The sequence below is a fragment of the Sapajus apella genome, unplaced genomic scaffold (genome assembly GCF_009761245.1).
Source record: "Sapajus apella isolate SASKATOON/1434 unplaced genomic scaffold, GSC_monkey_1.0 scaffold45, whole genome shotgun sequence".
Taxonomy (NCBI): Eukaryota; Metazoa; Chordata; class Mammalia; order Primates; family Cebidae; genus Sapajus; species Sapajus apella.
The window spans coordinates 2,504,162-2,516,901 of NW_022436985.1; the positions used below are offsets into that span (position 1 = coordinate 2,504,162).

A 12,740-nucleotide genomic window follows, 5' to 3' on the forward strand; every position below is an offset into this window, starting at 1 on the left:
CACTGATTCTTCAATGTGAAGTAAGTGTCCTGTCTTCCCATGTCCCATAGTGATGTTTCCATATCTCTCTCACTGCACTTTTCAGAGTCAGCCTATTTAGTTCTCTAGTCTGTCTTATTTTCTACCAGCTTAGTAGTACTATTAGGGAGATTGTCATTTGATTTATCTTGAGCTTAATCTGAGGATATTATTTCTCACACTTGGCATATTAGATACTTCTTGCTGCAATAGTGCTGCATAAAAAATTAACCCTGAACTCGGTTGCTAAACACAAGTATTTTTTTTTTTTTCTTGCTCATGGGTCATTGGCTCTGATGCAACTCGGGCTCTGGGCTCCAGACAGTAGCACAAGGCTCCAGGCTGCCCATCTCTCCATGTGTCTCTTATTCACCTTAGTTTGGTGGTTACCTAGAAAATGTTCTAATGTCTTATGACTAATGGTGACAACACATGAAAATGAGTAGATGTATGCAATGGGAGCAACCGGCACACCATAGCACCTCCCCAAGATCATTGTCCAAAGCAAGTCTCATGGCTAAGCCACCGTCAGACAGGAAGCCAATCTGACCCACAGTGCAGTGGGTGGTCCTGCCAGGCAAAGTGCAAAGGAAATAATTGCATAATCTATTAACTGGGAAGGAGTAAAGAATAAAGAATAGTGCAACCTATCATCTTCTGTTCATTGTAGAACAACTTTTTTAAGGACAGGAGTTTCCTGTAATGATCTTTGGAAAAGCAGGTCTGAAGCAGTGAGGAATCATTGAACAAGGTTTTAGGACATGAAAATGACAGGCTTTACATTTTAGAAGGTAGTTCTTGGGGGGATGTAGAGAGCATGCATAAGAATGCAAGGGCAAATCATTACGAGACCTCTTGGTAACAAATACATTGTGAGGCTGTAGGGCTGATGATAATGGGATAGATCCTATAGGCTTTTATGTAGTGAAATTGGATGGACTTATGAAATAGTAACTGAATAGGTGATGTGGGCAAAGGAGGGAGATACTGAGAATAGCTCCAAAGGTTATACTAGGGTGGTATCAATCATGTATAGAAAGCCATATCACTAATACTATTCTTCAGGTGATTATGTAAATTAAGTACAATAGACAATGTAGAACATATCTTACCATGATAACATCTTCAGTATAGACATTTCACAAAGCACTTTCACACACCTTTTCTATTCACAGCAACTTTGTGCGTTCATATTGTTTCCATTTCTTATAACAAATAAACTAAAGGGCAAAGAACTTACAGGGATTTCTGAGCAAATAACTTTAGATAAATGGAGACTTGAATTCACATTTCCTGATCCAGAGTCTTCCCACCAGTCCATTAGGTATTCTATTTCTTCCATCTGTAAAATGAGAGAAACAACTATAGTCTAACTTGGCAGATAAATTTAAAATAAAATGAGATATTGGAAAAGCTGTGGTAAGCAATAATTATGATCTGTATCTCCAGTAATACTCTTCTAAATTAGATATTCTATTATTTTCCTCATAGTTTTTATTGACCTTTTCATTGTTTTCTCCCTCTTATAGCAGTTACAACATGCTACACCAATGTAGAAATCACACTGGATTTTATTTATCTCTTTCTTTATTTCTTCTTTTTGTTTTCCTTCTTTCCTACTCTTCCTTCATCCCCTGCATTCTTTCTTCTTTTTCCCCCCTTCCCTTTCTTTTTTCTCCATCTTTCCTGTTATTCTTCCTTAATTTTTGCTTTCTTTTTTATAAATATTATTTATACACTCCAACTATGAACTCCATGAAACTCTACCTCAGTGCTACACATTTTCCAAATGTTCAGTAAATACACTTTAGTGAACTGAATAATGGAGTCCTTTCTATTTCCCAATGTGATAGAAAACACACTCACCCCTCCCCTATTCTGGAGACTTCAGAGGCTGAGGCAGGAGGATCACTTGAGGCCAAGAGTTCAAGGCTGTCATGCCCTATAATTGCACCTGTGAATAGTCAGTGCTTCAGCCTGGGCAACATAGCAAGACTCTATCTCTAAAAAAAGAATAATAAGAAGAAAACACTTTCCTTCATTTTCTCCTTTTATTTTCTCAGCCAACAATATAGTTCTCCAAATATACCCTCAAATGTCCTGTCTTAATGCCTTTTTTTCTGCGCCTTCCTCTTTTTCCTCCTCTCCAACAAAGTTGTGTCCAATGCAGATGATCTGGCAAACAAGCACAGCACCCTTTTCCTTACCCACTACTCGCAATTGGTCCTAGGGGGTCATTTGACAGACCATCAAGGAAATAGAACCTACTTGGTGGACTAAGGGTTTCCAGAAAAGTTATTTGGAAGACATCTAGACTAGCTGCAGCCCTTCAGGCCTGTTCCATCTTCTTCTGCCTGAAAAATGAAACATGACTTCTAGAAGTGGAAAAGCTACCAAGCAACTGTGAGAATGAAAGCTGTACATTCTGGAACATGGAGCCAAGCCATGAAAAGAGCATAACTGGGCTTCCACAGTGGCCATGTACTGCATACTCTTAGGTTCCTTGTCGTTAGCAATAAATGCATCCATTGTGTGAAGCATAGTATTGCTGATACACAAGTATGTGTCTTACGTTTAGGGGATCTTCTTCCCAGGGTCTCGTAGTTAAAAATGTCTTATATCCTTATATTTCCACAACATTTTTGTCTTTATTTAAAATCCTTTTGTTTATTCATTTATATTCGGTTAGACTGTGAGCCATTGCTGCATAAGGACTATACCTCACATATGTGTTTTTTTTTCTCTAGGGATCCTAGAGTGGAACAACAATATAATAGGGGGAAGTGGAAGTTTTCTGCATTGAATCAAATTGGACTCAATTCTTCCAGTCAGTTAATGGGAAAAGCAATCTACAAGGGGCTGGCTGCTCTTCAGCCCTTCTTAACCAATGCTCTTCTTTTGCTATAGTGATGTGTTATGGCACAAAAGCCTGGAGAACTCATCCTGCTTCATATATCACAGATTAGGGATCTGTTATTTTGTCTGCCCTACATCCATTCTCTTTGGCATCTATTTTTTTGTATTAATCATTTTCCAGGGTATCCTTTTGGGGAATCTTTTATTCCCATTTTCAATCCAAGTTTCCAGTTGGCAAATATTGGCACATGACCCAGGCCATGCCATTCAGTATATGCCAAACATCTGGCCATGGAAACTGCCTCAGTTATGAGTATGTGGCCCAAGATGGCCACAGACAGTTATGACCATAATTCTGTATTTATTCTTTGCCATTTGGAAATGAGTATGTGTTGAGCTTGATAATGATAAAGACAATGTAAATCTGGAGCTGCCAGGAATCCCAGGGTGGAGATTGTAAGCCTGTGAATGAAACCAAAACAGAGGAGAGCATAACCAGGTGATATTTAAATTCATGGGTCTAGGACATGATCCCTCAAATCAGATGGTCACTAGTAAATACTGTGTGTGACCTTGGGCAAAGTTACTTAAGCACTCTGTTTCCTCATTTATGAAGTGGATACAATAATGGCACTTTCTTTCTGTTATGATGATTAAATGAGATAGCACATGTAAAGAGCTTAGAAAGTTCCTGACACACAGTAAGGGACAGTAAATGGAATCTGTTATTACTATGGATATTTCTCATCCATGGTTTTTGAGTTATGTACAGTGATAAATTATCTTTTTGCTTAAGCTGGTTTCAGTTGGGTTTCTTTCACTTGCAACCAAATGGGTCTTATCTAATACAATTAATAAAAAGCATAAAGCCCTTGAGAGTTTTGGTTTATGACAAGTTAAATCTTTCTCTGGGCTAAGGCAGCGAAGGAGGATTGAATCAACTGAATCTAGGCCATCTGGCTCTCCTTAGTTTATGTCTATCAGTAACATTATGTGAGGCCTCTGCACTCCCAACTCTTAGGGAAGGAATTTTCCTCATCACCATCATATTTATTCACTAAAATCTTCTTTCTCCTATGTTTCCAGTTAATCCAGTTAATAATATCCCTAGTATGAAGATTTATTTTAAAAATTACAAGAAAAATATAGAAAGTGAGGAATCAAACATATAAGGAGAAAGATAAAAGAAACTTTCTGTAATTAAAATATATGATCAGTTGTTTTTGATTTAAGCTTTAAGCTGGAAACTTTTCCATACTAGCTCAGAGTAAATGAAATTATGACCAAGCAGCCTACATGCTAAATAGCATACTTTTCTTGGTGTAGATTTCTGGAGGGATATGCAGGGGATTTGCATGCTTAATTCCCATTAGCACCTGTCACTGGGATTTATTATCCCAGAGTTAATTCTCCACTCACTGCAGCCAAGAAAAAGAAAGCCCTTGTATATGGATTTAAATGAAGCTTTTCATTTTTCAAGATGAGTTGAATTTCATGTCCGTCCCTTAAACACCTGCAGTATTCCAACCCTAAAAAGTCATATTCCAACACATTTTGGGGGAAATTTCGTCAAAACTTGATTTTGTTCAACAACTAGAAAAGCCTACTCATAATTTGATAACTTGAGAGGGTGAAGAGAGGAAGAAAGTTTAATGAAGGATTGAGCTCAATTTTAAATCCATTGGCTCTTATTCAGTCCTTTCAATATTCAATAAGTATTTATCGTTCACATATTATGTACCAGGTATTGTTCCAGGTTCTAGGTATAGAGCACTGAATGTATTCGAAAAAAATTCCTCCCCTTGAGAAGCATACATTTTATTGGAGAGTATACCTACATATATACATATATATGCACACATATGTGCACATGTATAAAGTAGGTGTTATATGGAAAATCAAAGCAGGTAAATGCCATTTAGGATTATATATTGTTGCTATTTTAGGTAACTTGGTCAGTGAAAACTTCCCTAAGCAGTGACATTTGAACCCAGATCTCGGTGACATTAGTAAGCCTACGTTCAGGAGCCTATAAAACACTGCATTATTTCTCTTGTGAGGAAAAAAATGTGCTGATCAACGAAAGTAGGCAGGATGTTAATCCACAAGGCAAGTTCCATCTGTACCTGTAGATAGCAGGAAACTTGCCTGCTGCGTAAAGCTGATCTGTTGCTGGTGCTTTTCCTGTCCTTGGTCTCATACTCTCACTCTGCTCTCCCTTTCCACCTCATCTCTCTATACCACTTCTCAAACCATTCTCCTGCCCTCTTTAGGCTGAATTTCAGTATTTAACTGCATTTCCTCTCTTAATCTCTTATTCTTTCTTTTAAGCAACTAATTGCACGTGGTATCTGTCACTGAGTAACTCAATGCCCCAAACAGGAGTAGGTGACAATTTCAACTTTCTTTAGCTGTGCTAGACTTTGAGGACTCTTTCTATTGAGGACTTTTGGCAGGAAATCAATCAATATTGATTGAGTACCAACTATATATCAGGCTCAGTTTAGAAGCCATGGACAAAGGCAAAATCTCTGTCTTAAAAGAGTTAAATTCTAATTTAATAAGACAGGCAATAAAATTGTAAATAAACAACTTTTGTATGTTGTTGATGTGATGGTGAGTATATGTGGAGATTTCTTAGTATTTAAGCTGTTGCCCTTCTTCGTAAAATTGTACATATAAATGTAATAATAATCCCTTCTCATGAAGCCATTCTCAAAGTAATTGACAAGTTATTAGTGACCTCACTATACCATGGAATGTGGTAGCCACCAGCCACATGTGACCATTTAAATTAAAATTAAATAAAAGTTTCCAATTCACACTAGCCACATTGCACGTAGCCACATGTATCTGGTAACTACCACCTCAGAAAGCACAGATATGAACATGTTCTTCATTGCAGAAATTTCTGTTGAACAGCACTAGTCTAGATAGCATAAGGCTAATGGGAATTTTTCATCAATGGTAAGAACAGCGATTAACAATTTTGGTGTCAGGCATTTTACATGAGTTTAACTTACATAATCTTCAAAAACCCCTGTGAGATACTTCCTGCTACTAGACCCATCTTACAAATTAGGGAAGAGATGCACCTAGCTTTAAAGTTCAATATCAGTCAAGTAGTAAGAAATGCTAAGAACTGAAGGCAGATTGTCTGGTGCCAGCACCTACCCTCTTATCAAATATCATGATGTGTTGGTATGGAAAAGATGAAAAGAGTAAAGAAGAGTTTTGTGTGGCAGAGAGAGCCTCCATAGAAATAAGAAGTGGCCAGTTTTGTCAATGTCTTTGGCAAATACCACCTTTTTGGATATCTCTGATTCATCCAAGACAGGCTTATTGCCTAGATGAGGCTGTGTAGGCAGAATCATGGAATGCTAGCACTTAAACTTTGAAACTATCAAATAAAATATTTCACAAATGAAGAAACTGAGACATTCACAGGTTACCTGACTTACCCAGGGTAATAGAGTCCTTATGACCACAGCCAAAATTAGACTGCAAGTTTCCTGCGTGTGTGTGTGCATGTGTGTTTACACATGGCCCCCTTGGCACCAAGGACATAAAATTCCCTGATGTATTATTTGTTAGTTTAAAGATACACTAATCTTGGGAAGTGGTTTTCTTCTTCCCAAAATGCTATGTGTTGACTTTTTAATAAATTCACTTTCTTTTTGTCTAGTCTCTTTTTCTTTTACCCACCCAATCTTGCATTCCTCCTTTATCATGACAACAGGGCTTCACAACCCAGTTACATAGACTATTATTTCCTGTTGAAAGGTAAAGAAATTCCTAGCAGCTGGAGTTCTTACACACACTACTACAAATTTGAAAAACATATTATAGGCTCCATCATCACTTTGCGTATCTACGAATTTTGTTGTGCATTTTTTTCCTAAGAGTGTTTCTCCCGGTATTGCCTCACCACCCTTGCCAGCCACCAAGATGCACGCAAAGAAAGCACTGTTGCGGAATGAGTTTTCATCGAGCTTTTAGTTTCTGTTCCACTGCAAAGGAGTCACATGCGCTCAGAACATAAAGCAGTCTGACTGGCGCTGACAACCCCAAGACAGCACCCGGCTGGGGCACTGCAGAAGCTTCTTGCCTTCTTCTCCAACCAAGCAGGACTTCAGTTCGAGCCTGCACCCGGCTTTATCAACCGCAAAGTAGAGCGAGTCCAGTCCCAGGGAATCCGGCTCAGGCTTTGCCGGCGCGGTGAGGAAGGTGGCAGGCGGCAGGCTGAGCTCCACTGGACACAGCCAAGTGGCCCGGGGCGCGCCCTGTGCACTCCCGGCGTCCGGGTCTGGCGCACCGCGGGAGGCAGGCGCGCTGCCACTCTCTGCCGCTGCTTCTTTCCCTGGTCTCTCTCGCCTCCCCTCCAGCGGGCAAACCCACAGCCGGTCTCCACCTTCCGCCCTGGGCGCTGATCTCCTTCCAATCCTTGCTTACATAAGGCAGGCGGGCGTGCTCCACAGCCGGTTACTCCCCAGCGGAGTTGGGCTGCGCCCTCTACGCCTCCTTGGCGAGCTCCTTTGCGTACCCGTGAGCCCTACTCTACGGTGTGACCCTCCTTGGCCACCCAGCAGCGACAGCCCGGGTATCTCTCTGCCGGCGTGAGAACACTGAGATTGGAGACCAGGGCGCCTGACGGTGCACAAGCTTCCTCCCTCCGTTCCCTCCTCCTCCCACTTCCCCCCACCCCCGCTTCAACCCCCACCCCCACCCCCACCCCCACCCCCAGTGCCAGTGTGTGTTCCTCACAGGCGAGGGGACCTGGAGAGCAGTCCAGATTCGGCGCGCGGCGGAGCAGCGGCTGCTCCTACTGCTGGGGGGAGCAGCGGAGGTGGCCGCCTAGCGCCTCCCTGGACTTCCCAAGTGGGGGCAGAGCAGTCGCTCGCGGGAGACGTCAGTTAGCAGGCATTGGGAAAGAGGGACCTTCAAACTCCTCCTCGGCGTCTCCTCTCCTCCCGCTTTGGCCCCTGCCCTTGGAGAAAGTGGAGTGTGGCGCTTGGTTGTCGTTATTTCTTCGGACTGCTTCTCGGTGCACGGATTCAGCTGCTGCCCAGTGGGGCTTTCCGCTGTTTGCGCGTCTCTCTGTTCCCCCCTCCCCCGGCACACCTCTGTCTACGATGAGGAAAGGTCTGCGGGCGACAGCGGCCCGCTGCGGACTGGGACTGGGATACGTGCTGCAAATGGTGGTGCTACCTGCCCTGGCCCTGCTCAGCGCCAGTGGCACTGGCTCCGCCGCCCAAGGTAAGGGGGTTCGCCAGGCTCCGCGGCCACCTCCCTTCGCTTCTTCCTTCCCTCCTTCCTCTCCTCCTCCCCAGTTCTCCTGACTTCCTCAATTTGCCTCTTTGCTCTCAACTGGAAACCACTCTAAATTCCACTTTCCCAACTAGTCAAGAAGCTATTATTATTATTATCATTTATGTTTAATCTGTCTTCCGAGATGGGCACGGATGGATCAGGGACGAATGGGGTGTGTACACGCGTCTGATCCGTCTCCATACATTTGGGGGCCTGGGGTGTCTTGTGCCCTTTCAGCTCCGCACGCACACGTTGTTGCATATTGTACAGAGAGAGGTTTAGAGAGACTCGGTGCGGGTAGCTGTGTGACATGCCATAGTGCACCCCGAAGCGCATGAAGCGCAGAGGCTCCCCGCGAGGTGCCAAGGCTGGGATTGCAGAATCTTCACTGAGTCTCTGTACACACCAGACCCCGAAGCGCTCTCTGCTAAGGAAATGTGTCCATTACTGCCAAGGACTCTAAAGCGCCGATCCCCCTCGCCTGCTGCTTGACGGGCTGTAGATAACACACAGCCCACCCGAATCTGCGTACCCGGCCGGAGGCACGCCCGGGGTGTGCATGTCTCTGCACTCATACATACCCCCCCTTCGTGTCTGCCTCCCACCAGGGGATGTAGAAAAGAAAATCCCAGAGCTCTGTGGGACCCAGCTGGTTGTTCAAGCCAAATCTGAAACTCCCCGGCGTAACCGACTAGTTTATAACTCTGATGTTTTAACTTAACAACTGTGAGCTTTAACATAAGTGACCGGGGCCTTGCGCAAAGCTGGGATGGGAAGAGTGTGGCCGGGAGTTGGGGAAGGGTAAGGGAGGAGGAGAGGCTCCGGAGCTGATCGCCTGGCTCCCTTCTTGTCCCCCTAGTTTGAAGTAGTAGCAGCAGCTCTTAGCTTTCCAAGCCCGAGAAGCTGACTGAAAGGGAGCGGAGAAGAAAGAACCAAGGCTGCCCCTCCGGGGTCTTTCTCGGGTCACCTGGGCCCCAAAACTTCTGGCCAAGCCCAGCTCCTACCTGGGTCTCTTCGCCCAGCTCAGTGGTTATAGCTGGCTCAGGCCAGGCAGCTCAGCTTTTCCTGGAAGAGGAGAGGGTTTAGGAAGCTTAGGAAGCTTTCGGAAGCAATTCAGGGATTCTCTCCCCAATCTCCGTTACTCTTTCTCCCAAACTTGGAGAGTAGGGGGCGGCTCTGAGGTAGCCCCAATTCCCCGGGCGACGTTCAGACACCCTAGGGTTTCCAGACAGTATTCCCTGGAGTCTTAGGCTCTGGGGATGAGGGTGTTGGAAGTGAAGGGGAGCGCCTAGCATAGGCGAGTGTGGTCTAGGTGGGGAGGTAAGTGATTAGCAAGGCTTTGTGAATTAGAGATAGCTTCTTCGGAAGTAAATTTTCCTGCTGCCCTGCTAAGTGGCCATGCTCATAAATCCTTCCTTCCCTTCTCACCAGATGCCTCCCATCCCCAAGGTTCTGCTCTGGTTTTCATATGCACACCTCCAGAGTTCATCTGTCTGTCCATTTAAAAAGGAATCGCCACTGAGAATGATAACTTGTAGATTTCCTAAAATTAATACGAAGTTCTCAGGACACTAGCCAAGGATGCTTAGAGGGGGTTGTTTGGAAGCTTAAGTGAACAACCTGATGAATAGTCGTGGAATCGACCGCATGACTCCCTGTGGAATTTGCCTGCTGTTACTGGGCACACAAAGGACTGCGCCGTGGGGGTGGGTGGTGGGAGATGGGGACAGGACACGATGAGAGAACTTTCTGGGAAAAGGACAAGTTAAAGTCCCCAAAGATACCAAACAGGAGATGGATTCCTGCTGAGAACTTACAATAACCAAATTAAAAAGACTGGGTAGAAAAAGGATCAATAAAGATAAACAGGAGATTGTAAATGAATTAATATTGAAAGAAGAAGGGAGAAGAGATTAAAAGGAAAAGATCCTTAGGATAGACTGTTTTTCTCTTCCACTTTTTATAGAGTAGGCAAGTTGAAGACTGGGGACTGACTCTCATCTTAAGACGAAAAAGAAAATGTACTATGCTGGGTGTGTGCATTTCAGTGCAGTTCTTGTCCATTTCGTTTATTTAGTTCCTTTAGGTCTCGATTAGTAAAATTTTTGTTTGAATCTTATGGTCTGTAAAATGCACTATTCTACCACTTTTATCTTTGTTATCCTCCATGTTCTAGGCATACCAGCTCTTCCTGTGTTGTCTGTTAGATATCAAAGGAAGGATAAAGCACCAAACTCCACTATCAGCTACTGTCATCATCACTGCAGTACATTACCCCAGCCTGTTTATCTTGAGCCACTATTAACACTTTCCTCACAGAATCACACATTTTATAAATGGTCTGATGGTCAGACTCCCTTTTCCTTCTTATTTTTCTTCTTTCTCTTTTCCTTGGACTAGGACACTAGCCCATAACCTCAAGGTATGATTTCCTTGTGGTGATGACTTAAAAATGGAATTGAGCTATTTCTTATGAATGAAAGTCCATTTGCAATTAACATGGGAGAGTTAAGCACTTTACAATGTGAGAGGTTTTTATTCTGTTGTTGAAGTACTTAAAATAAGTATGTATGTGTCTTTAGAGATAATCAAGGAAACAACAGATACTTAAGATAAAACATAGAAAAGCCATTCTTTGTGAGTGTACTGAGTTTTGTAACTGTGGTTTAGACAGCAGTTATTTTAAATAGGTCCTTGGGAAATTCTCTAGGCTTTAGGCAACAGCTTTCTCCTTTCTGGCTATGCCCTAATTGTTTCATTCAGGATTGCTGGGAACTCCTAGCTCCAGGGAATTTGCAGTGTTTCTGACTTCCAAGAATGAAAGATTTTACTAGTACAAGGCAGTGTGTGTGTGTGTGTGTGTGTGTGTGTGTGTGTGTGTTCAATGTGCTTCTGAATTAGGACTCTCCTGGTTTATAATTGCATTTTGTCTGGGCTACACAGCATTGATATGCTGCTTATCTAGCACCAACTAGTGTTATGAGTGTTAACACCACCAAACTCAGGACAAAAAATTACTGAAGTCTCTAATCAAATTGGGATAATTCTCTATTATCTTAATTCATAGCGTTGGCTTTAAAAAAAAAAAAACAATATCTTCTTACAAAAGAGTAAAAATTACTTTCATGCATGTTTGCATATTGATGTGGTACAAATAGACTGTCTACATTGAAGGCAACTAAACTTCATTACAATTCTATCATATATCTTTTCATTGTAGGAGGATCAGAAAATTTATGAATTCACATAGGGAATATGCAATAAGGAAAAGTAGGCTAGTTTACTTCCATTTAGAAAAATGGTTTTGCGTATTCTAGCTTAGAGAATACCTAAAAGTTTCTAAGAATAAACTTTTCAAGCATATTGAAAGAATAAACAATTCTTGCAAAGAATGAGGTCTCATTAGATTATAACAGGTTTATTGACTCCCTGGACTTCTGTGTTTTGGATACTGAGGGTAAAGAGTTAAATAAGACAGGGTCCTCGAAGGCCTCCTATTGTAGTTTGGGAGCTGGTAGTCCTCATCAGAATTCTTACTGATCTATTTTAAGCAACCCCTCTAAGGACACAAACAAGGCATGAGTCCTACTTAAGTAAACCCTTGAAGCTTATTTAGAATTATTATTGAGATTTAACGTAACTGTTCTCTAATGTATGCTAGGTTCTCCAATTAGTGCAAACAGCAAGGGTGTTCTATTAGGCCTTAACTGCATTTAGCACTTTTCTGATTTAGTTCATGGCTTTGCAGGAGCAGTAGAGGGAGTCACTCTCAGAAGAAACATTAAAATTACAGGCTGCAACCACTTCAGGAAGATAATGGGGAAAATTGTGGGGGACGAGATTGAGCTAGTGCTATTGCCTTGCAGTTTTAGCCTACATATTTTTTTAGTTTGGCTTTTGTATTTGTGGCAGTTAAAAACAAACCTGTTCACATTTTCTCACAGATTAGAAACAATGGCTTATTTGGATAGAGTATATCTCTTCAGAGATAATCAAGGAAACAACAGGTATTTAAGATAAAACATAGAATAGGCATTATTCTGTTATTAGAATAGAAGAAAAGTATTAGAAGAAAGGTTCTTAAACAATTATTGTGCACTCATACTGCAAACCAGACTGCGTGCTGTTTGTTAGAGTGTAACGAGGCAGTTTCAGCCCTGCAGGAAGACAGATATAGAAGCATGAAATTATAATTCACTTTCTTAAATGTAAAAGCAGACACAAGTACAATACTTTCTGGATTCAGACATCCAAAGATAGTAAACATAGGTCAGGCTAGGATGCTAATGTGAGTGGTGGGGGTGGGTTCTAAAATTTCTACACAGAAGAACTTTAGAGCAGTAATTTGCCTAGAAGTGGTACGTTCTTGAAGCTGAGTTTGCATTGCAACAGCATTTAACCTAGACTCAATACGCAAGTTTCATCTGGTGTTGGGGAGGCACAAGCTAAGAGCTGTTAGTAATGTATGCCCATTTTGTCAGTTAACGTAGTAATTACCAATGCTTCATAATACTGCTTCCAGCACCTCCAGGTGTGTGACTATGAGCAAGGTAGTT

The 12,740-nt window shown here is 42.3% G+C and overlaps 1 protein-coding gene across 2 annotated transcripts in view; it reads left to right on the top strand.

Moving 5' to 3' along the window:
- Nucleotides 1–6,811: 6,811 nt before the first annotated feature.
- Nucleotides 6,812–12,740, top strand: part of UNC5C (unc-5 netrin receptor C) — a 393,986-nt gene continuing 388,057 nt past the window's right edge. For both annotated transcript variants that reach the window (XM_032239558.1, XM_032239559.1), the window contains exon 1: nt 6,812–8,130. In XM_032239558.1, coding sequence (XP_032095449.1) covers nt 8,007–8,130 — 124 coding nt within the window. In that variant the 5' untranslated portion in view covers nt 6,812–8,006. The remainder of the gene's footprint in view (nt 8,131–12,740) is intronic.